General features: G+C 42.8%; 1 protein-coding gene across 1 annotated transcript in view; it reads left to right on the top strand.

Moving 5' to 3' along the window:
• OSBPL10 (oxysterol binding protein like 10) overlaps window positions 1-24,640 on the top strand; it is a 634,297-nt gene that overhangs the window by 232,145 nt on the left and 377,512 nt on the right. The window contains exon 3 of the mRNA XM_077491461.1: window positions 545-618. Within this exon, the coding sequence (XP_077347587.1) occupies window positions 545-618 (74 nt within the window). The remainder of the gene's footprint in view (window positions 1-544; window positions 619-24,640) is intronic.

Here is a 24,640-nt window from a genome sequence, read left to right as displayed (position 1 = left end):
ATAATAAAAAATTATTAATAAAAATGCTATAAAACTATCCCTATTTTGTAAACGCTATAACTTTTGTGCAAACCAATCAATAATCGCTTATTGCGATTTTTATTACCAAAAATATGTAGAAGAATACGTATCGGCCTAAACTGAGGGAAAAAAATGTTTTTTTATATATTTTTGGGGGATATTTATTATAACAAAAAGTAAAAAATAATGCGTTTTTTTCAAAATTGTCGCTCTATTTTTGGTTATAGCGCAAAAAATAAAAACCGCAGGGGTGATCAAATACCACCAAAAGAAAGCTCTATTTGTGAGAAAAAAAGGACGTCAATTTTGTTTGGGAGCCACGTCGCACGACCGCGCAATTGTCAGTTAAAGCGATGCAGTGCCGAATAGCAAAAAGGGGTCTGGTCTTTGACCAGCAAATTGGTCCGGTCTGCAAGTGGTTAAACATGGGAGTACCTCAGGGTTTTACTTACTGACAATAAGTTGGGAAGATCTTGGTAAATGAGTTTTACTTCCTAACAGTTATGTTTCTTTATATTTATAGCTGCTGATTCCAAGGAGCTACAGTTCTGGTTGATTCCACTTCAAGCATGTGCCAAATATCATACTGAGACCAAGGTAAATTACTTTATTAAAAAAATATTATTTAGATATTTATACAAATACCGTTTAATAAGAATACAGCTAATGTGAGCAGAATTAGAATTAAAAGAAAATGTAATGGTTTAAAAATGAGTAAGGCTGGGTGCCCACCGGTGTGCTGCCGTTTGGGTGCAGCTCAAATGTAAGGGTGTTTTACATATGGTTTGAGGTGCACTCCGATTGATTTCTATTAGACCAGGCATTTTCATGAAAGCACATCAAAGTCCTGCATGCTGCATCTTTGATCAACTTTCAGAAAATGTACAGTCTAATAGAAGTCAGTGGGAGTTCTTCTAAAGCCTCATGCATTTCGGATGTTCTTAAAATGGCAGTAGCTTTAGCTGTAGAATGCCTTGTTAAAAACAGTTTCTTTTTCATACATCATGGGACACAGAGTCAGGCTAATATTCAGTTTGAAGAGGAGTTTCAGCTGTAAAAATGCTCTAACTCTGAAAAACACTGAAAAAAGCTGAAAAACACAGCTATTCTGCATTTATGAAAGTTTTGAGCGATAAGCTTTTGCGGGAGAATAGTTTTGCTTTAAAAAAAACTCTTAAAAACACTAATGCAAAAATGCAGCAAAATGCCAAAACATAGGATTTTTTCCCCATACCTGTAAAATCCTTTTCTTTTTCATACATCATGGGACATAGAGTCAGGCTAATATTCAATACCTGCTGGGTTATACTCAATCTCCAGGTGAATGGACACTGTTAGACCAAAGATCTTTAGACAGAAAGTTATCCCCTACATAACCCCTCCCATACAGGAAGTACTTCCATTTTTTAACAGCGTCTGCAAAGTGGAGGGCACGGTTTGTTTGAGCTCTCTGAGCTCCAGGTCTCTAGTCCCACAAACGGTTCTTAAATGAATCAAGGGGTTGACCGAACGGATGTGTGCACATGCACGCGCAGAACGTTCCGGTGCACATCCAGCTTACTTAAGCTGTGTAGGCGAAGCATGCAGTGCTTCGAGATGGCAGCTGTGGGACACGGAGCAGGCTCTGCACAGACATTTGCAGCGGTACATTTTTTCCTTACTTGGGTCACATGAGTCACCAAGTGTTGCTTGGCATGCTAAAGATGCTTAGCAGGATTGTTACATAGGGACTTGGTGAGCCCTATTACAGGGCCTCCCTTCTGAGGTGTTTTAATACTACACTCAAGTACTCTTTTTGTGGCTGGTAAATGTCTTCAAAAAAGGAGCGGGACCAACACTACAGGGAAGGTCACACCTATGTCGTCAGTAGTTCCCGATGAACCTAATCGTATCCCTAATGTTGTATCCCCTGAAGGGCCAGAGGCTTCCGGCAGTCTGAGCTGCTGCGCCTATCTGGTATTGTGCCTACAGTCAACGCCGCTGCTTCACTCTTCATCACCAAGGATGAACTATCCTCAGCCCTAGCTGGGTTAGAGCATAGGATTGCTGGCATGATTGCCTCCACCCCACAGGGTGGCAAGAAGCATAACAGATTACCTACCCCCCCCCCGAAGCCTCCTAAGCAGGAATAAGTAGTTGAGTATGGGCAAGAGCTTAAAGCTCAGGATTCTGTGAAGGGCCCAGCAGATGAGTCTGTTTCCGAGCAATCTGGACAAGAAGATATCCTGTTGATGTCTGCCTCAGTCGCAGAGGCTTTTGATCCTGACTCTGTCTGAAATGGTTTGTTCTGCCTTTAAGTTGCCTCTTGCAGAGGTGACTGAGCCTCCCTGGTCCTCTTCCTTAAACAAGAATTTAACTTGTCTGGTAGCTAATGCACAGGGCTTGAAAGACCCTGTTGACAAGAGATTGGAGTCATTATTAAAGGCTTCCTTTTCTTTGGCCAGTTCTGCTATTCAGCCAGCTGTTGCAGCAATTGGTATCTGCCAGTCCATAAAGGATCAGGTAAAACAGCCTGATAGGCCTAACCAGATGGATGATCTGCCTGAAAGTAAGAGAGATATTCCTTGAGCGCTGTGTTTTGCTTTTGACGCCTTAAAGGATTCAATAGAGCAGGTTTCTCGTTTGGCTCTCTTGTTTGTACATATGCGCAGACTTTTGTGGCTTAAGAACGTGTCAGCCGAGCTTCCTTATAAGAAGTTAAAGTTATTGGCAGGTTTCCCTGTTCATGGGGAACGTTTATTTGGTGATCATTTGGACAAATAAATCCAAAAGATTTCCGAAGGGAAGAGTTCTCTACTTCCTGTGAAAAAAAGCACCAGATGTCCCTAGTTTAAAAGCTCAGGGACTGCTTCCTCAAATGTCTCAGCTTCAAGGCGGTTGCGCCACCAACAAGGTGGTAGGGCCAGGGCCAAAAGATGCCCCGGGTCCAAAGCTTCTTTAAACCCAGCACCAAGCCCTCCTTTTGAGGGGACGCCTCCACTCCATCGAGTGGGGGGGGGGGGCTGCTGTACTTTGCGGACATTTGGAGAACAATAATTCAGGACGAGTGGGTCACCTCAATTATATCTCGAGGTTACAACCTGGAGTTACAGGGGTTTCCCCCTCAGTAGTTTTTAGGATCCAGTGCTCCCTCCATAAAGGAACTTTTTGCTTCAGGCACTACATTATCTAGTGCATCAAGGAGTGATTGTAGTGGTTCCTGCATCCGAAAGGGGCACAGGGTTTTACTCAAACCTGTTTACAGTTTACAAACCAAGGGGACACAAGGCCCATTTTGGACCTAAGATCCCTGAACAAGTATCTACTGATACAGTCCTTTCGGATGGAGTCTGTCCATTCTGTAGTAGCTTCACTCCAGAGGGGAGACTTTCTAGCATTCATTGATATAAAAGGCATGTATTTATACATACCTTTCAGCGTCATCAGAGATTCCTATGTTTTGCAGTAGAGGAATGTAATTTTCCGTTTGTGGCTTGCTACAGCTCCCCAGGTGTTCACAAAGATCCTAGCACCAGTACTGGGTCTTTTAAGGACCCGAGGGATCCTGGTGCTCGGGTATCTGGACGACCTCCCACTCAGAGATAACTTGTTACAGGCTCTAGAACAGAGCATATTATGCACAGTGCGGTATTTGAAAAGCTTAGGCTGGATCATAAATACCAAAAAGTCAGCCTTGAAACCAGCTGAAAGTCTAAAGTATTTAGGTCTGATCCTAGATACAGTTCGGGCAAGAGTATTCTTGCCACCTATAAGGATCTGTGCCCTGAAGGTTCAGTTGTGTCAGATAAGGGGCACCAGACAACCCCTCCATTCGGCTCTGTATGAGTCTTCTAGGGAGGATGGTATCCTCCACGGCAGTGCCCTATGCCCAGTCTCATTCCAGGCCTTTACAACAAGACATCTCAATGGCATGGAACAGAAGATTACAAGCCCTGGATTATCCAATGTGCTTATCTCCTCGGGCATGCTTAAGCCTAAACTGGTGGTTGCAGGATCAGAACCTACAAAGGGAAAATCCTTTCTCCCAGTAACCTGGAGAGTACTGACCACAAATTCCAGTCTCTCAAGCTGGGGAGTGACCCTAGAGGGGCTCACAGCTCAGGGGAAATGGTCTTGGATGGAACAGATCCTGCCCATCAACGTCCTGGAATTACAGGCAGTACGTCTGGCCCTATAGTACTGGATGGTGAAGCTTCAGGACTGCCCTATTGGGGTTCAGTCCGATAATGCCACTGCAGTGGCCTATATAAACCACCAAGGCGGTACCAGGAGTCGTTCAGCTCTGAAGGAGGTGAACCACATACTAGCCAGGGCAGAGGAACATGTGAGGATTCTATCGGCAGTCCATATCCCGGCAGATTATCTCAACCATCAGCAGATCTGCCCAGTTCAATGGTCCCTACACCCAGAGGTGTTCCAGGAAATTTACCAATGTTGGGGACGGCCAGAGGTCAACCTACTGGCATCTAGGTTCAACAACAAACTACAGCAGTTTGTGTCCCTAACAAGAGATCCTCTGGCAATTGGAGCAGATGCTCTGGTAGTTCCATGGTGCCAGTACTCCCTGGTTTATGCTTTCCTTCCAATCCCTCTCCTTCCACATTCATTGCACAGGATTCAGAGTGGGTTCCAGTCATTCCAGCCTGGCCCAGAAGGCCCTGGTTTCCAGGCATTGTGCGACTGATAATAGACGGGCCATGGACGATTCCACGTCGCCCCGATCTATTGTCTCAAGGTCCTATATTCCACAACAATTTACGGTCTCTAAATTTGACGGCATGGCTATTTAGGCCAGGGTTTTAAAGGACCGTGGCATCTCGGGACCAGTGGTGTCTAGTGAATGCTAGAAAAGCTAGCTGTCACTAGGAAGATCTATCATAAGGTCTGGAAGACTTATTGCTTGGTGTGAAGCCAAAAAATTGAATCTTCAGAAAATATGTGAATGGGAGAATTCTCTCTTTTCTACAGTCTGCTGTGGAAATCAAATTGGCTTTGAGTACAATCAGAGGTCATGTTTCAGCCCTATCAGTATTCTTCCAAAAGACTTTAGCCTCCCATTCACTGATCCGAAGATTTATGCAGGGGGCAACTCGCTTGCTTCCCCCATTAGGTCACCTAGGTGTCCTTGGGACTTGAACTTGGTGCTGTCTCTGTTACAGAGACAACCATTTGAACCTATCAAGGAAATTCCATTAGATTTGCTGTCACGCAAGCTAGTCTTCCTGATGGCCATCACCTCAGCTAGAAGGGTGTCGGAGTTGGTGGCCCTTTTGTGCAGGGCATTATTTTGCCTTCTTTTTTCTCTTGACCTCACTTGGCGAAAGAGAGACGGCTGCATTCATTGGACAATGTCCAGGCAGTCAAGGTTTTTTTGTCTAGATCTGTGGTGATCCAAGGTTCAGACACTTTTTTTTTTTTATAAAAAGGACCCAAGAAGGGCTAGGCAGCTTCCAAGGCTTCCATTGTCAATTGGGTCCGTCAATTGATCATTCAGGCCTACGGTCTGAAACATAAAGCTCCTCCCTTTATGGTGAGAGCTCATTCTATCATGGGTGTAGGAAACTCCTGGGCTTTTCACCATCAAGTATCTGTGGCTCAGATTTGTAAGGCTGATACCTGGTCTTCAGTGCATACGTTCACAAAATTTTATCAAGTGGATGTTCGAGCAGCTGAGGATTCGGCTTTTGGCTGCAGTGTACTGCGCACTGCTGTATAAGTTCTGATGGCTAATGTTTGGCAGGATGTCTCCCCACAAGGCTATTGTTCTGGGACCTCCCAGCAGTTAATGAATATTAGACTGACTCTGTGTCCCATGATGTATAAAAAAGAAAATAGTATTTTTTCGTCATAGTTGCCTATAAAATAAATTTCTTTGAGAACATCATGGGACACAGAGATCCAGCCCCTCTTTTTTGTGGATTCAGTGCTTGCTACAAAACGGAACTACTTCCTGTATGGGAGGGGTTATATAGGAGATCACTTCTTGTCTAAAGACCTTTGATCTACCAGTGTCCATTCACCTGGAGATGGTGTATAGCCCAGCAGGTAATGAATATTAGCCTGACTCTGTGTCCCATGATGTACTCAAAGTAAAGGATTTTACAGGTATGGGGGAAAAAATCCTATTTTTTAACATTTTTAATTAGTGTTTTTAAGAGTTTTGTTTTTAAGCAAAACTATTCTCCCACAAAAACGTATTTCTCAAAACGCTCATAAATGGAGAATAGCTGTGTTTTCAGCTTTTTTTCAGTGTTTTTCAGAGTTAGAGCGTTTTTACAACTGAAACTCCTCTTCAAACCCAATAGTTCTGTTTTTTTTTCAACCAGAAAACGCCCCTGCCAAAAAACGCTCATAACAGCCTGTGTGCATGAACACATAGGAGAACATGCTGGGGAGTTTACTGGCTGCAGAAAAAAACACTTGAAGCCAAAATCAGCAGCTGTGAAAATGTCCAGTGTGCATGAGGCCTCAAGCCGTGTGTAAAATGCATGTGTGATTGTGCTACAACAAAATGGCAGCACACCCATGTAAACCAGGCCTTAATTTCAACTACAGTCATCAAGAGCTGTTGATTTAACATGCCTTTGACATGCAGGCATGCAAGTTCAGTCTCCATACAGAGATATGAGGCCAAGTGCTTTCTGATGTCTGCTGCAGAAAGAACATACTGAGCTGAATTGCTTCAGCTTTATATCACTTTACAATACAAAAACCTTTGTAAGTTGAATTATAAATTACTGTATGTAAATGTGTAAGGGCTGGCACAGTATTTCTCCTCTCTAGTGCTTCTAATGTGATTTCAAAACATTGTGAGTGCGGACACACTGCAGGAGGCTTGAGAAGGCCAGATAGACTTTGTACTTATTTTGGATATTCATTTTGCAATATTGTTTTGATATCAAGGGTCATATGAACATCTCTATTAAAGTTCTGTAGAACCCCATTTCAGACTTTTATATGTTACACTATTATATGTGCACTTATACTTTAACCACTTAAGCCCCGGATCATTTGTCTGGCAAGAGACCAGAGCGTCGTGAGACATGGCTCCCAAACAAAATTTACGTCCTTTTTTCTCCACAGATAGAGCTTTCTTTTGGTGGTATTTGTTCACCTCTGCGGTTTTATTTTTTGTGCTATAAAGAAAAAATAGCAACAATTTTGAAAAAAAAATGCATTATTTTTTACTTTTTGCTACAATAAATATCCCCAAAGAATATATATATAAAAAATGTTTTTCCTCAGTTTAGGCCGATACGTATTCTTCTACATATTTTTGGTAAAAAAAAAAAAAAATTGCAATAAGCGTTTATTGATTGGTTTGCGCAAAAGTTATAGCGTCTACAAAATAGGGGATAGTTTTATTAATAATTTTTTTATTTTTTTATTTACTAGTAATGGCAGTGATCAGCGACATTCTGGCGGACAGATCGGACACTTTTGGCGCTATTTTGGGACCATTTACATTTATACAGCGATCAGTGCGATTAAAAATGCATTGATTACTGTGTAAATGTGACTGGCAGTGAAGCTGTTAACCACTAGGGGGCGCTGTATGGGTTAAGTGTGTCCTAGGGACTGATTCTAACTGTGGGGGGGAGGGGGCTGCTATGTGTGACACGACACTGATCACCGCTCCCTATTACAGGGAGCGGTGATCAGTGTCCTCTCACTAGGCAGAAGGGGAAAATGCTTGTTTATATTAGCATTTCCCCATTCTTCCCTCCGTGAAACGATCGTGGGGTATCCCCGCGGACATAGAGTCCGCGGGACCCACGATCACACTCATGGAGGTCATGGCGGGCGTGCCCGCAAACCGCTTCTTAAAGGGCAACACACATTAATATGCCTGTACGTGCCCTTCTGCTGACGTATATCAGCGTGAGCCTGTCGGCAAGCGGTTAAAGCTGAACTCCAGGTATGATCTTTATTGTTTACTAACATTGCTCCAGCTTGGCACAGTGTAAGTATGCATATCTTATACCTTTTGGGAAACTGACAATCACTGTAGTAGTAGGTGGTATTACAGTGATAGCTGTGATGTTCCAGGTCCAGTGCTCCCCCACCACTGCCAGCCTTTATAGGTCACCTTGTATTTAATTAAAGCGGTTGTAAACCACTGCAAGTTTTTTTTTTCTTACCTGCAAGGCAAAGGCAGAATGTGCTAGTATGCATCGCTTGAGACAGCTTCCATCTTCACCTGTCTTGCTTCCGGGTTCGCAGACTCTGGCTCTGTGACTGGATGGAGCCACGGTGACGTCACTCCCACGCATGCTCGTGGGAGCCACTGGTTACGGCGCAGAGCTCTGAATGGCCCGTTCCTTCAGAGCGCATTTGCCAGTGATGTCACTGGCTGCATGTACAGTAAATATCTCCTAAACGGTGCATGTTTAGAAGATATTTACACTAGCTGCAGGTAAGCCTTATTATAGGCTTACCTATAGGTAAAATTCAAAGATGGAAGTTTACTTCCTCTTTAAATGAAGGCATGCTCTGATTGTGCGAGGTGGAGCTCGTTTAAAAAGGTTAGTTCACCTATACTGATGTATGCCAAAAACATCCCCAAGCCTTGCAGATCATGGAGATCGTTACAATACTGTCCCTTCTCATCGACTCATCCATCAGAGAGCACCTTGCATTGATTGAAAAAAAAAAAAAAGCCATCTGTGAATGACGGCAGTGCTGAGCAAGTCACACCCTGTGTGTCAGTGTGTAGAGGGAAAGCCCACAGGTATAAGATATGAATTCCTACATTTTTCGAAGGGCTCTTTCACATGACCGATCCGTTCAGGTCAGCCTGCCAGTTTTTTAGGTGGACTTGAACGGATGCTCCATAGACCTCTATGGAGCGTCGGATGTCAGCGGTGACATGTCCGCTGACATCCGACCCGCTCCGATCTGAAAAAGTGCGGATCATCGGATCATATGATCTCCTATAGGGGAGAGCAATGCTCTGACAGCTCTGTCCCTGTGCAGTGTGCAGAGACAGACCTGTCATCTTCCTGCTCAGCGGGGATCGCTCTGTCGATGCAAGCGGATGTCCACGGGGCGGATCAGCATGGATCCGTCCCGTGTGAAAGAGCCCTTAGCTGTATTCCTAATATGTATTTAACCTGTCTCTATGTTAATTAGTAAATAGATTGTCATATTGTCAGTCTAACTATGTGTACATGGTTGTTTTAACTCTATAGAGGCAAATTTACAGAATTTGAATCTGTTTTAGGTCAAGCCTATTTTTTGAAAAACAATCCTGCATTTGTTTTTGATCCTTTTGTAAAAATCAGATTTGATTGAAAACATGTTCACATTATGTTGAAAAACTGGCCAATAAGAAACTCTCATGAACTGATGAAATGTCCTTCCAGCTAGCAGACAATGGTGCTCTTGGGTCTTTTTTTAATAGGTTTTCCAGTTTTTATTTTGGTTGTAAAAAAAAAACGTTTACAGAGCTCAATGCTCAAGTATGTAAAAAATCAGTTTATAGACATATCTTTTCTTTTGTTTTAGATAAATTAAGAAATTCATGAAATACTGGTTTATTTTTTTATTTTTTTTTGTGTCTACATACTGCTTGGAAGGGTTTGTTTCACTTCCCATCTTAGGAATATCTTAGTTAGAGGTGACCCAATCACAGGAAAAAATCTTTCTTAGACAGGTGTCACTGGAACATGTGGCCTGTCGGAAGATTTCCTCACCTTCCCTCTGTCATAGACAATGGTCACCAGGACAAATACTTAAAAAAAACAACTAATAATGGTTTTAAATATTCTACACTCTATCAAAAAATAAATTAAATGTTTGACTAGAAATCACTTTAGACCTTTTGCTATCAGAGGCATATGTTCTTTTTTCTATATAAATATGTAACATGAACATTTTAAGTCTAAAGATTGCTTAAAATTGCCAAACACATATATGTGTGTGTGTGTGTGTATGTATGTGTATATATATATATATATATATATATATATATAAAATAAATTCTGAAAAACGAGACTAAACTGAGAATAAAAAAGTTGGAAGTTCCAGTTTTTTTTTGTCAAATGATATTAGCAGATATTAGGTTTTCAAAGCTGTATATTCAGGAAAAAAAATCGCTAAAGTTAATTTTAGTGCACAGAAACGCAATATATTACCGATTATTATTATTATATGAAATAGCAATACATTTTGGTACCCCACATTTTTCATTGGCGATGCTGTAAGGACTCATGCACACATGCTTATTAAAATAAGCGGCATTTTTTTCTGCTGGAATTTGTCAGAAAAAGCACTTCTAACGTTACAATTATGTAAACACCTTTATGCTGGTATTTTTTCTGCCCAAAAACTCCTCTTATGCCGCGTACACACGACCAGACCTTTCGACGGACTAGGTCCGACTGACTTTCGGCGGCGCTCCGACTGACTTTTCCGAATGAACGAACTTGGCCACCCACAATCACATCAAAGTCTGATGGATTCAAACGCGATGACGTACGACCGGACTAGAATAAGGAAGTTCATAACCAGTAGCCAATAGCTGCCCTAGCACACGAGCGGAAGGTCCGGTGGAGCCCACACACGATCGAATTGTCCTACGGATTCGCTCTGTTGGACCTTTGCTGTCAAAGTCCGGTCGTGTGTACATGGCATTAGAACATGCCTTTGTTGTTTTTTTTTGTCTATAAATGCTTCTCTTCAAATAAGGCTGTAAACGTCTATATCTGCATGGCTGATTGCCTTTTTAAGCTGCATTTTTTTAAAGCTCCCTGTGTATAAGGCCTTAAAGGGGTTGTAAACCCTCATGTTTTTTAAGGTGAAAAAACTTCTGTCACTGACTGGCCCCCCAACCCTCTCATTTTACTTCACCTGAGTCCTGTGATTCACAAGCTGGAGACACGCTCTTCCCCCTGCCCGTTGTCTCTGTCTTGATTGGATAGATTGATAGCTCCCGCTGCTGTCAAATACAATGGCGTGAGGGGCAGGCCCGAGTCTGGCATCTTGCATCTATGGATGCAAATGTTGGACTTGGTAGCATGCCCGCAAGGTAACCCCCAGGAGAGTGCTTCTCCACTGGGGTTATATGTTGCTAGGAAGAGCTACCAGCACCGCTGGGGGACCCCAAAGGTTGAGGATCGGGGCCACTCTGTGCAAAATGCACTACACAGTGGAGGTAAATATCATATGTTTGTTATTTTTAAAAAAACAAACAAAAAAAATACTAAGCCTGACAATCACTTCAAAGCCAATACTGGTCATCAGTTTAGAGTTAACCATAAATGATGGCCCTAAAATTATTGATCTCACTCTGGCATGCACAATGATACCTATTACATGTATTATAATCAACTATTTTGTACGTAGGCACCCTCTGCTCATGCGTTTAAATTCACATGTGTGTGTACTCGGGTGGGCATGGGAGGGCATTACATTTTTAGAAAGTTTAAGTGCTTAGGTGTAACTTTATATTTTTTTAGACATTTTTTCAGTTAACTGACAAGCCCCCTCAATGATAACATTTTGCTTTGACAGGGTCGCTTTATGCTTAAGGTTTTCCTGATGCTTTGCTGAAGCTAATGGAGCATAGATCATGCTCTGCTTCCTTTACCACTGGCTACAGCGGCAAGGGAAAGTAACAGCGAAAAATGACTAAGTACTTGTTGCTACTATGGGTCGACCGATATCATTTTTTCAGGGCCAATACCGATACTGATTTTTCTACTGCCTTTAAGGCCAATAGCCGATATCAGGTACCGATAATTTGTAGATTTAGTTTTTATTTTCATATTGTTCTATTACTTTTTTTTTTTATCACTTTTTTTTTTCTGTCACAAGAAATATAAACATCCCTTGTGACAGAGTTAGGCAGTGTTGCCTAGTTTCTGTGATTATGTTTATACACCTCAATCATTGTAGTAATATGGACATATACATATCTAAATCTGAGAGATCTTACACAAAAGAAGTAGTTCCACACGTTATACACATTTCCCCTGGCTTTTCATGATATTTAAAAATTACTCACAACAACCATATTCGTAATACAATTTAAGATGAAAGTATAGCGTTAGATTACCTGTTAACTTCAGGTCGGCCCATTGTGACTGCTCTCTGTCCCCACACCAAAGAGGGACTTAGCTTGGTCACAAAGCATTATACCCCCCTCCTTTCTGTACTGTGGCTAATATGATTCTCCCTAATTGGTACCTGTACCTAGTAAATGTATATTGGCACAGCCTGATTGGATGAGTCAAAAAAGGCTGTTTACTACCCAGATGAGATGTTATCAAGGAAAACAAAAGGCCAACTTTTGAAGTTGAACTAATTACCGTAACACCAACGCAGCACTCAATACTTTAAATATATTTCCTTCTAACTGAAATATATTTTTAATTGCAATATTATTTACAGCTGTTAATGGAGATTTCACTTAAACCATTATGTAATAGCAATGACAGGTACTCTTTACGGGGGGATCTGGGGGTCTATAAGACCTCAAACCCCTCCACTGCACTCAAAAGTATTCAAAATGCCAAGATCAGCGTTTTTGAATACTTTCTATTTTTTTACACGTATGCCTTTAGGATGCCAGTAATCCAGGTATGTTATGACATCACGTCCGGGTTACTAGATCCGAGACCCAAACAAAGTAATCGGTTTTGTTTGAGTCTCCGGCCAGTCGACGTGCCGGCTGGTAGCTCCCGGTGGGAGAGGAGACCCAGGTGGAGTGGCGGGAGGCGGGGGCGTTTTTTCCCTCTGCATGTGATAAAGGCTTAGTCGCATCGGTTGTTATTACAAGAAAGCCGACCGTCAGCTCTAAAGTATGGTACCAGGGTGATGCCTGCAGCTGCATATATCACCCCGATACAAACACTTGAAGCAATATCGGTAGCATCTGTAAGTTTGTTACCAATACAGATTCTTAAAAAAAAGTGAATATCGGCCACACCGATAATCGGTCAACCCCTAGTTGCTACCAGATTCATACTAGCTAGGGAAGGTCAGTAAATGGACATTCGTTGGTATCTCTCTCTTCTACCTGGTGGCACTTGCTATGCCGACTCTGGTCTGCAGGTGGAAAGGTGGCTCTCAGGAAATGTGACAGGAGTGGGGTTCAAACTGGGGGTCTGATAAGCCGATAAGGTGGCTGAGGAACTATATATTGCCTCCTTGCTACTGTCAAATGCTCTCTGAGGAGTAATTTAATATAATTACCTCTTTAGCACTGCCGGGTTCCCTACTGCGCATGTGACGAGTGAGACTGGTCAACGCTGTGTCCTGGGAACTGTGTGTTCCCTAGAACACAACGGTGGGGGGGGGGGGCTGCGGGGCATCTGCAGCTAGCTGCGGACCCCCGGAAGTGGGTGCATATATATATATATATAGGTATCTGCACCCCCCCCCCCCCCTGAAATTGTGGCACTGGAGGGGTGGAGGGTTCCGATGAGCGAAACTTCCACTTTAGGGTGGAAAATACTGAGGCACAAACATAAAAAAATGAATAATAATTACAGTGATAACTGAAGAATGGCTCAGTACAAATACTCCAAATTTCCCCTTCATTTTATTGGATAGTGTAGACTTCTTCCAGGCGTCAGTGCGTCATAGCTGACAGCAGTTCGATGCGGGCCAGGAACTCCCTGTATACTTACCCTCATTTGACAGTTGATTGATTAAATCCTGTTATGAGCTTTCTGGAATCTTAGAAGCTCAAGAGGTGACAGAGATTAATGTGATGTTTGGTAAGATGTTTTCATCTATTTGAAATTAAAGTTGTACTTAAAAAACATTAAGAAACTTAAAGCAACTTTATTTTTTTATTGAGTCACAAAAGTTCCTGTTCCATTGAAGATGATGTTAAAGTAGATTTAAACTATAATTGGTTGACATTTACTTTGTTCCGTGCACTGTATATCATATACAATTACCTCTTTTCCTTTAGAAAATGCATGTTTTTACTTCTTTTCATTTTTTTTTAATCTCCGGTTTGCTGCTCACCTCTAGATCTTTCAGCCCCTTCCTGTCTACATGCACTTGCTCCAGCGGAGGCTGAATGTTAGTGCCCAGAGTGGGTGACAAGGTGACAGTGCAAAAAGAACAAATTGTAGAAGAGGACAAGGCATTATCATGCTATAACAGAAAGTGCATGAACAATGATCCTCATGGCAGATTGACCAGGAATTATTTTAATGAATGCTACACATTTATTAAAGCGGAGGTCCACCCTAAAGTGGACCTTCCGCTCATTGGAATCCTCCCCCCCTTTGGCGCCACAATTGGCACCTTTCAGGGGGGAGGGGGGTGCAGGTACCTGTATAGTACAGGTATCTGCACCCACTTCTGGCGTAGATTCTGCAGAAGGTACGCCCCTTTCCGCAGAATCTACGCCCCTTTCCGAAAGTCCCCAGCTGCCTGCTGGGAAACACACAGATCCCAGAGACAGCGGGGACCATCCTTATTGCTCAGCGCGACATGCGCATGCGCAGTAGGGAACCGGGAAATGAAGCCGAAAGCCTCCACTTCCTGATTCCCATAGCCAAGATGGTGGCGGCAGCACCCGAAAGACGATCGAGAGATCGGCTTCGGGTGCCGACATCGCGGGCGTGCTGGGCGGGTAAGTGTCATTATTTTAAAAGTCAGCAACTGTAGTATTTGTAGCTGCTGGCTTTAAAAAAAAAAAACGGCGGAACTCCCGGCGGACTCCAGCTTTAATATTGAAAAGCAGGGCTTTTTTCAGAGGGTACGGGGGGGGGGGGGGGGGTTGTAAAGCAGTTCCAGCACCTCCAGCACTGAATGTATGTAATGGCAAAGGGTGCTGTGGGTGTGCTGGTGGTTCTACTGATGCTGACTGCTGGGGAATCTATTGTTACGGGGGGGGGGGGTGTCTATTTTTGGGGGGGGGAGTCTATTTATTGTTGCTGGCGAAGATCTTTTGTTGCTGAGATGGGTCTTATGTTACTGGGGGGAAGAGGTCAATCATTCCTGGGAGGGATCTATTGTTGAGGGAGGGGTCTATTGCTACTGACAGGTCTATTGATGCTGGGGTGGATCTATAGTTGTTGGGTGGTCCATTGTTGCTGGCTACAGGTAATCAATTTTATAGTCTTTCTTGTTGACATTAACAAATTCCATACAAATAACTTCACACCAAAAAATAATACTTGGTTCTGTATTATCTAAAAGAGGTTATACTGGGAGGTGGGGACAATTTTAATAATTTAGTTTTTGACATCCGTGCTATTACCAGAGGCCTCCATCTACTATCCTGGACTATTTCTGCATCTACTTCAGTCACCTCTTTTGTCTGGGGCCCCCCTTTTTTCTATAATGTCCAGGCAGGACTGTATGCAATTGGGTTTACAACTGAGGCTGCTACCAACAGTTGGAGGATAGAAAAACTTGTTAGCGCTTTTACTTTTATAGTTGCTAATTATTAGATTACCCTTTTCCTCATGCTGTAAACTACAAGCCGGCTATTTGAATGGAGATGGAATGAATGCAGGGTGTGTCTGTGGTGATCACCTGTCTAATGATAATGCTATCATTATCTTAGCCCCTGTACACATGGTCGGACATTCCGATGGAAAATGTCCGATCGGACCGTGTTGTTGGATAATCCAACCGTGTGTGGGCTCCATCTGACTTTTTCCATCGGAATGTCCGACCAACAGAGTTTGAGAGCTGGATATAAAATTTTCCAACAACATGATCCGATCGGACTTTGTCCAATCGTTTGTAGAGAATTCCGATTGGACAAAGTGCCACGTATGTTCAGATCAAATTACGAGACTAAAGCTATTAGCTACTAGCCTGAACGTAGTCCCGTCGCACCGAACAAACGTCATCACGTTCCGAACGATCGGATTTTCCGACAACTTTGTCCGACCGTGTGTATGCAACACCAGTTTCGGACAAAATCTGTCAGGAAAAAATCCAACGGATTTTGTGGTCGGAATGTCCGACCGTGTGTGCAGGGCCTTAGAATTTATGGTGGCGGTGTTGTTATTTTTTTTATATTCTAAGGGTGGAATTGTTTACAAATAAAGAATTCTATTTAATATAAGGGCCGGTTCACACTTGTGCGATGCGAGAACCCTGCGAATCCACTGCGGGATCCTGCATCACACCCGACACACACGGCAGTTCACACTGCCATATGCAAACTGCTGGGCAGTGTCATTATATGTCAACGACTTCCCCATTTCAGCTTGCATATCGCACTGTGAACTGACAGTTCAGACATGAATCGGATCGCATATATATGTGAACACACACATGCGATCTGATTCTGGTCCAAACAGAAAAAAGGGTCCTGTGCGTGTTTGGACCGAATGCGGTGCGATATCAGCCCTACTATCTGTATGGCTGACATCGCACCCACACAAACATCGCATGTAATGTGAACAGCAGCGCGCTGTGAATTACATGCAATGTCTAGCACCGCACAAGTGTGAACCCGCCCTTACTCCTAATTCGGGGTGTTCCTTGTTGAAGAATCCTTACCAGACCCTTTTGGATCCTCTTTCCAGCTTTCCCCCTCCCCTGGCTATTTTAATTATATGTACTGATTCAGAGGAACCTGCCTTTTTTGTTATCCTTTAATATTTTTATAACATAAGGCATCAGGTAAATTGTCTGCGGATGGTGTAGTTTTACCAATTTATTATCATTAGATAAAGATACACTCCCCTTCAACTAGACATCCCTAATAGATTGGAACCTCCTGTTTTTCGGAAATATATAAGTACCTGTCATGAATAAATCAACCACCCTGGCTTGCGTTTCTTTATCTCATCACATTACTTTTGAGGTCAGCAATGCTGTGACAAAGGGGATGTGTACCCTGCTTGTGGGGATTTAAGGGCTTGCTCCTGCGATGGTGGGGGTTAGCAGTAACAACTGGGAGTGTCCATTTCTGGGAATTCAATTTTTCAGCAAGGATTTGGAGGTAGGTAGATGGCTTACACCTATAGCAAGGGCATTATCCAATATAGGGCAAAGCTTCACAGTTTGTCTTTATCTACAGGCACCCCTTTGCCTGCATAGACAGTCTTTGGGTAAAGGAGAAATTACCCTTTATTAAACTGCTCCACAGCTTGTACCAAGCATCTGCAAGATCAGATGAGAAATCATCGGCTAGATGGCTTAGGATAAGGAAGGAGAAGCTGGCAGCTGATGACGGTATTTTTAAAAATGGCGGCATGGTTTCCCACCTGCCAAGAGGGGGAGGATGGACCATCAGGGCTATGATGGTATCATGCTATGATACCATCATACATAGAAGGTAATTTTAATGAATGTATATTGCTCTTCACATAAAGATTGCATTGCTGTTGACGGTTACGTTTTAGGAAGGGTGAGTCCACTTTAGAGGAAAACCTGCCTTCTCTGTTAGGAGAAGCAAGTTGTAGTTTTATTTTCCCTAATCTCCCAATGTGCTTTATTAAGGGAGCCCATAGGTCTGACCTTGCCCACTTTGGGTGTTTTGCCTCTGATGAAAAAGCAAATATTGTACATAACTTTCTTCAACGAAAAAGTAAAAAAAAAATGATCTCAGTGTGCTATAGCAGTAAAATAAACTCTGCTCATAGCTTTTATGGCAAATACATAACAGCATGAGGGAATAGAACAGAGAAAGTGATCTATAAATATAATGGAAGCTTGTGAAAAGGGAAGAGAAGCAAGAAAGTCATATGTGGTTGTACTGTTGAAGTAATTGCTGCTGTTGAGCTATTAGACATATGAAAAGAAAAGATGCAGGGTAGGTACTGTTAAATGCGTCTGAATTGTTTTAATATTTAAAAGAGCACCAAAACCTTAATTTTGGCTGATGAAAGGTCCCAACTGAAAAAAAAATGTGTAAAACTTCCATTACCTTGGTAACCAATGAAAATGCACCAATTATATTGTTTGTTTTTTTTTGTCACAGGGTCAGAAGTACAAGGAGAACAGCACATAGGAAAATATCATCAGGGTATACATTAGAAATAGTATACAGAAGGTGGTACAAGGCACGTAAAGCTAAGACATGTCATTTCTATGCCTATGACAGATGGGCCCCTTCCCAGGTTTTATCACTGTACCTTCTGATGATAAGCTGACAACAGATTAATGGACACAATTGTAGTCATAAAAAAATAAAAATCCAAAAAGGTTGCACTCAAGAAAATAATAAATAAATGAAATAACCTAAAAAAAAATCAATTCATGGTGTGAACAATAAATGAAAAAATGTATCAGTCCTGTGAATAAAAAAATTACCAGTTCCAATGAAGATTCAAATACCAATAAAAATGAATTCAAATATTGATGAACAGTGAATAAATAAATATCAATTACTATGAACCAAAAATAATGAAAATTCATTCATAAATGTGTTCATAAAACATTCATATAAATATATACATAAAAATTGAAAAAAAGGAGATGAAAAAATGTAGAATAAAATATATAAATCAGTCCGAAGTCCGTGAAGAAATCAAGTGACGGCTGGAATGTTTTCCACAATAAAGTGACTTGTGCTGAAAGGATCCCACCATCAAGTGCACGCTTACCAGCTGTGAAAACTTCAAATGCATATGGCCATAACCCGGCCGGGGCCTTTTCCTCAGTAAGATATCCCCACGCGATCCAGTCGCCAGAACGATCCAATCGACAAATCCTTTGTAAAGGTTTCCCAGCCCGGCTCAATCAGCTCCCCATTGGTACCAAATTATATGGCGAAGGGTGGATAATTGTTTACTCAAAAGAAGGAAAGATGGAGCAATCGTAGGTAAAACCCGTAGGGCATTTTTATTTAAAAGTAAAAAACGCTGCAGCGTGTAAACAAAAAAAAAACACTTAAATTGGCATAAAATTGTGGCCGGCCGGCTACAGAACACACGCCCGTGCTAACAAAGTTTGTACACAGGATTCTACGCATATGTACAAGCATACGCGTAAGGCAAGATGCCTGGTGAATAGTAAGAAGTTAAAAAGTTAAAAAATTGGTCAGCCAAAGCACCATGTAAAAACCTCCTAACTGGGTTCCCTTTTCATGGGGAGCGGCTATATGGGGAAGATTTGGACAAATATATCCAAACAAATTCTAGTGGGAAAAATACTCTTTGGCCAGTCAAAAGGGAGTATAAACACCCTTCATTCAAACAGGCTCTTTCCCCTGCACCAGAGGCTGCCGCCTCTAGGCAGTGGTGACAGCCTCTGCCGTCAGGCTCTAGAGGAAAACCACAGGGTCAGACCCAGGCTCAAAAGAAGTCCTGGGGTCAGAAACCTGCAAAGCAGTATCCTAAAGCCTCATCATGAAGAGGCAACCCCCTCACCAAGGTGGGGGGGAAGACTTCTGCAGTTTTCAGAAGTCTGGCAAGAGGAAATTCAGGACAGATGGGTGATCTCTACGGTAACACTGGGGTACAAGCTGGAATTTTGGGACTTTCTACCTTTCCACCGTCTTGTTTCCTGAGATCAAGTGTTTCCAGAGATTCTGAGAAAAGACAATCTCTGTTTCAGGCACTAGATTGATTAATATCTCAAGGGGTGATCATGAGCAAAAGAGCAAGGTTTGGGGTTTTATTCAATTCTTTTTATGGTACCAAAACCAAATGGAGATGTCAGATCCATTCTAGATCTAAAAAAATCTAAATCAGTTCATGAAGATCCGCTCCTTTCACATGGAGATGATCAGATCAATGGTTTCTATCCTTCTAGGAGAAATTCTGGCATCTATTGACATCAGGGATGCATATCTGTATGTTCCTATATTTCCCGCTCACCAAAAGTTTCTGCGGTTTGAGTTATAACAGCAGCATTTCCAGTTTATAGCCCTGCCCTTCGGGCTAGCTACAGCACCCCGGATGTTCACAAAAGTGCTGGCCCCACCTTTAGCCAGGTTAAGGGCATAACAGTCGTGGCGTACCTAGACGATCTATTGCTAATATACCAGTCGGTGGCTCGTTTTAAGCAAAGTGTACGCATTACAACCAGTTACCTGGGAAATTTGGATTGGATTCTCAACCTAAAGAAATCTTCCTTAATATCGCTAAAAAGGCTGGGGTACTTTGGTCTGATCATAGACACAGCCCAGGAAAAGGTGCTCTTGCCTCAGGCAAAGATCAACTCCATAACAGAGCTAGTGAGCTAGTGCAGATGGTCAGGTCATAAGGCAATCCCTCCATTCGCCTTTGCATGAGGTTTCTAGGAACCATGGTAGCTTCATTTAAAGCAGTTCCCTATGCTCAGTTCCATTCAAGACTGTTGCAAAACAGTATCCTGTCTGCTTGAAACAAAACGATTCAAGCTTTAGACTTGCCAATGCGGCTGTCCCAAAGGGTGTCCCAAAGCCTCAGTTGGTGGTTACAATCTCAGAATCTGCTGAAAGAAAAAAAATTCAGACCAGTTATCTGGAAAGTGGTAACGACAGATGCCAGCCTTTCAGCAGTAGTAGAAAAGGCAACTGTCCAGGGACAGTGGCCGAGCTGAAAGAACATTGCCCATTAATATCCTAGCGATTTGGGAAGGGCGTCTGGCTCTAAAGGCCTGGACTTTCATGTTACGGGATTGTCCTGTCAGGATCCAATCCAACAATGGCCTATATCACCAAGGGGGCACTAAGAGTCTATCAGCGCAGAGAGAGGTGAACCATATTCTAACTTGGCAGAAAGGAATGTTTTGTGCCTATCGACAGTCTTCATTCCGGCAGTAGAGAATTGGCATGGGGACTACTTGAGTCGCCAGCAGTTAGTTATTCCCAGGGGAATGGTCTCTTCACCCCAACATTTTTCGGGCTGTTTGCCAAAGATGGTGGACTCCGGACGTAGATCTTCTAGCGTCCAGATTCAACATGAAGTTAGTGAACTTTATGGCCAGAACAAGGGATCCACACGGATGCGTTGGTGACCCCGTGGGATCAGTTCTCACTGATCTATGCATTTCCCTCCTATTCAGTTGCTGCCTCGACTTCTTTGCAGGATCAAGCTGGAAAGAAAACCGGTAATTCTGGTGGCACCAGCATGGGCCAGAAGGTCATGGTAAGCAGAAATCGTAAAGATGGCAGTGGAGGGCCCATGGTCTCTCCCACTACGGCCATATCTGCACTCACAGGGACCAATATTCCAGCCTACTTTACGGCCTCTAAATTTAACAGCTTGGCTATTGAAACCCACATTCTGAAGAAACGTGGACTTTCCGGATCAGTTATCTCTAACCTGATTAATGCAAGGAAGCCAGCTTCCAGCACTATATATTATAAGGTCTGGAAGCTTGTGTGTTTCCTTGTGTGAATCCAAGAGTTGCCACCCTCGAAGATATATCATAGGCAGAATTCTTGCCTTTCTACTATTAGGGGTAGTAATGAAATTGGCCTTGAGTACTATAAAAAGGCCAAGTCTCAGCTTTATCGGTCTTATTTCAAAGACCACTTTCTAAACATTCTTTAGTCTGGGGTTTTATGCAAGAGGTGATGTGGATTAATCCGCCAGTCAAACCTCCCTTGAACCCTTGGTACTTGAACTTAGTTTTTTCTGTGTTACAAAAACAGCCATTTGAACCGATACTACATATACCCTTAGTCCTTCTGACAAGGAAGTTGGTATTTTTGGTTTCCATATCCTCAGCAAGGAGGGTTTTAGGAATTGGTTGCTTTTTCTTTTAAAGAGCCATATTTGATTTTTCATGAGGACAGAGTGGTGTTACGCCCTTGTCCAGATTTTTTGCCAAAAGTGGTTCATGTTCCAGGGAAGAAAAGTCACTACATTGTCTTGATGTGGTGAGAGCAGTGAAAATGTATTTAAAGGCAACTGCTCAGATTCGTAAGACTGATGTCTTATTTATTCTGCCAGAGGGTCCTAAGAAAGGACAGGCAGTGTCGAAATCCACTGTCGCTAAGTGGATTCGGCAAGTTATAATTTAAGGGGTAATATTCCCCCTTTGAAGTTAAGGCTCACTCTACCAGGGCGGTTAGTGCTTCTTGGGCAGTGCGTCACCAGGCATCCATGGCTCAGATCTGTAAGGCCGCAACTTGGTCTTCAGTGCATACATTCACAAAATTTTATCAGGTGGATGTAAGGAGGTATGAGGATATTGCCTCCGGGCGCAGTGTGCTGCAGGCAGCAGTATAGGTCCTCAAGTCTGGGGGTACCCTCCGCGTTGTCTCCCTCCCCTCAAGCAGCATTGCTATGGGACATCCCATTAAGTAATTAAGGCTCTGTGTCCCATGATGTACGATAAAGAAAGTAGGATTTTTATAACAGCTTACCTGTAAAATCCTTTTCTTGAAGTACATCAAGGGACACAGAGGTCCCTCCCCTCTTTTGGGGTTTAAGTATATTGCTTTGCTACAAAAACGTATGTGCTCCTGGAAGGAGGAGGGGATATATAGGGAGTGAACTTCCTGGATTGGGTATACCAGTGTCCATCACCTGAAGGTGGCCTATAACCCATTAAGTAATTACTTAAGGCTCTGTGTCCCATGATATACTCCAAGAAAAGGATTTTACAGGTAAGCTGTTATAAAAATCCTATTTTTCTGCTTTTGTTAATGTCATTTTTTTAGCCGTCTTTTGTGCTTCCGACCATCTCCTCTCAGTATGGTCTGTTGGGTGTGCGGTGAACCCCCGACTACACCTCTTTAAGTTCCTGTAAGACAGATAGTTCCCAGGCCTTGGTTTTTATGGAATAAATTGTTTTGATGAACCAGCCTCTGAGAGAGGCCTTAAGGGTGATGGTAATAAAATCCGCAAGAGCGGTAGTTACTCAGTCTGGTGTAAGGAACAAGGGGAGTCAGAATGGATTAATTTTCCAATGTTTCCTTTTGCAAGGTCGGTTCATACTGGTCAGTAATAAATTACAGCATTTCCTCATTACAGAAACCAAGGTCAATTCTGGAGATGCCTCTGTGTGAAGCAGAGTGGCAGGAATAAGTCTTAGCTTGAGGGGTTTTTAGGCACCAGACATCATGAAGTTCCATCTCTGCTTGAAGGTTGGCAAACTGTGTCACCGTTAATTGGGACTGGAAGTTTAAGTAGTTATTAAAGTCTCCCACGATGAGAGCTGGGATATTAGGTTGGTAGGCCAGAAAACCTGCCAAAATCTTAAGAACTTCTGCAGAGAAGGGAGGGGGTATGTATACATTGGATAATATACAGTCTAGTCCCTCCAGGTTGTATCTTAGAAAAATATACCTCCCATTGTTATCTATTACTGAAAGTGTTCATGTAAAGGGAATCCCCTGAGGGATCAATATACTCACTCCCCGGGAGAATGAGAAATGGGTAGAATGAAAGTGTTGGCTAAACATATGAGCTGAGAATTGCACAGATCAGTATGCATATGCGTTTCTTGTAGACATAGTATGGAGGACTGTAAGCGATTAGCCACATGTGTCACAGCCAACCTTTCCATTATGTTGCCCAGGCCCTGCACATTCCAACTAAGCACTACATGAGATCTAGCCATGACATGTTATTGTGAAATATCTGACTGACAAATAGCTTTCGAAGGAGGGCATATTCTCCCATTATAGAGCATATATATTCATCATACCAGTGTCCCTATAAAGGGAAAAATACCAGTTGAACACTGAGTTCAGTTGTTGACCTGTGATCTCATTAAACAGGGGAATCACCCCTCCAAAGCTCTGGATGGGGTCTTGGTCTGTAAAAAGGAACATATAGGCCAACGGGACCTTTGCAAAAATGTATGAAAAGATCTTTGTTCCATGGGGACTTTTGAGACGTCTTGGGTGTGGGGGACCGTGTCTCTAAGCTTTCCTTCAGTGCGTCTTGTAGTCCTGAGTGGCGTACCTGGCGACACAGGGTTGATGATATCATCTCTCATCTTTTAGGACATCCACCTTGCCAAACATGGAGTAACAGTGAACATCAGTATACAATAACAGAGTTTGAGTTTAATACACAGTGAACTTGCGTCCATTAGTCAGCTTGCCTACGATTCACCGCTTCCTCCCGAATGGAGCGCTCCTCTCTGTCCAGCCATTGCAACACCAACTGTGGCCTTTCAAAGAAATGTAAATGGTCTCTTGCCACCACGCAGAGATAGGAGGGTATAGCATGGAGTATTGTACATTGAGGGCCCTCGATAGTTTCTTTACTTCATGAATTTGTGCTCTCTGTTACTGCACTTCAGGACGTCTCCCAGATTCCTGGCCTTTGAGAGGATAATGTCTCTATCTTTGTAGTTAAATAGCCTGAATAGAAACCTCTGGGGGGGGGTTGCCCAGCATTGGTGGTGTCAGGGGTACTCTATGGGCTCCTTCGACACAAAACATGGGAGAAAAGGAGTCCTTTCCATAGATCTGAAGGAGCCCACTGTTCAATAATTTATACCAGGTTCTTCCCTTAGGTCTTTTCAGGAATGCCGATGGCCCAGACATTATTCCTCCTCATACTGTTTTCCATGCCATCTATGCGGGCAGCCTGCTTGTCAACCGCTACTGTATTGTAGTGCCCTTCTTATTGTACAGTCACCCTCCAATGTGCTTAGTCTTCCCTCTAATGCTGAAGTTCGGTCCCGCAGTTTTTGCATGCCCTGCCTAACAAAGTACAGCTCAGTTTTAACTGCTTTGATTTCAGATGTTAGGGCCACTATAGAGGTGTTGCAGGATAGATGTCTCTAAGGGTGGCTT

This window comes from Lithobates pipiens, unplaced genomic scaffold, assembly GCF_037356315.1.
Source record: "Lithobates pipiens isolate NorthernLeopardFrog02 unplaced genomic scaffold, aLitPip1_a1.2 Scaffold_19, whole genome shotgun sequence".
Taxonomy (NCBI): Eukaryota; Metazoa; Chordata; class Amphibia; order Anura; family Ranidae; genus Lithobates; species Lithobates pipiens.
This window is presented reverse-complemented; position numbering and strand designations above follow the sequence as displayed.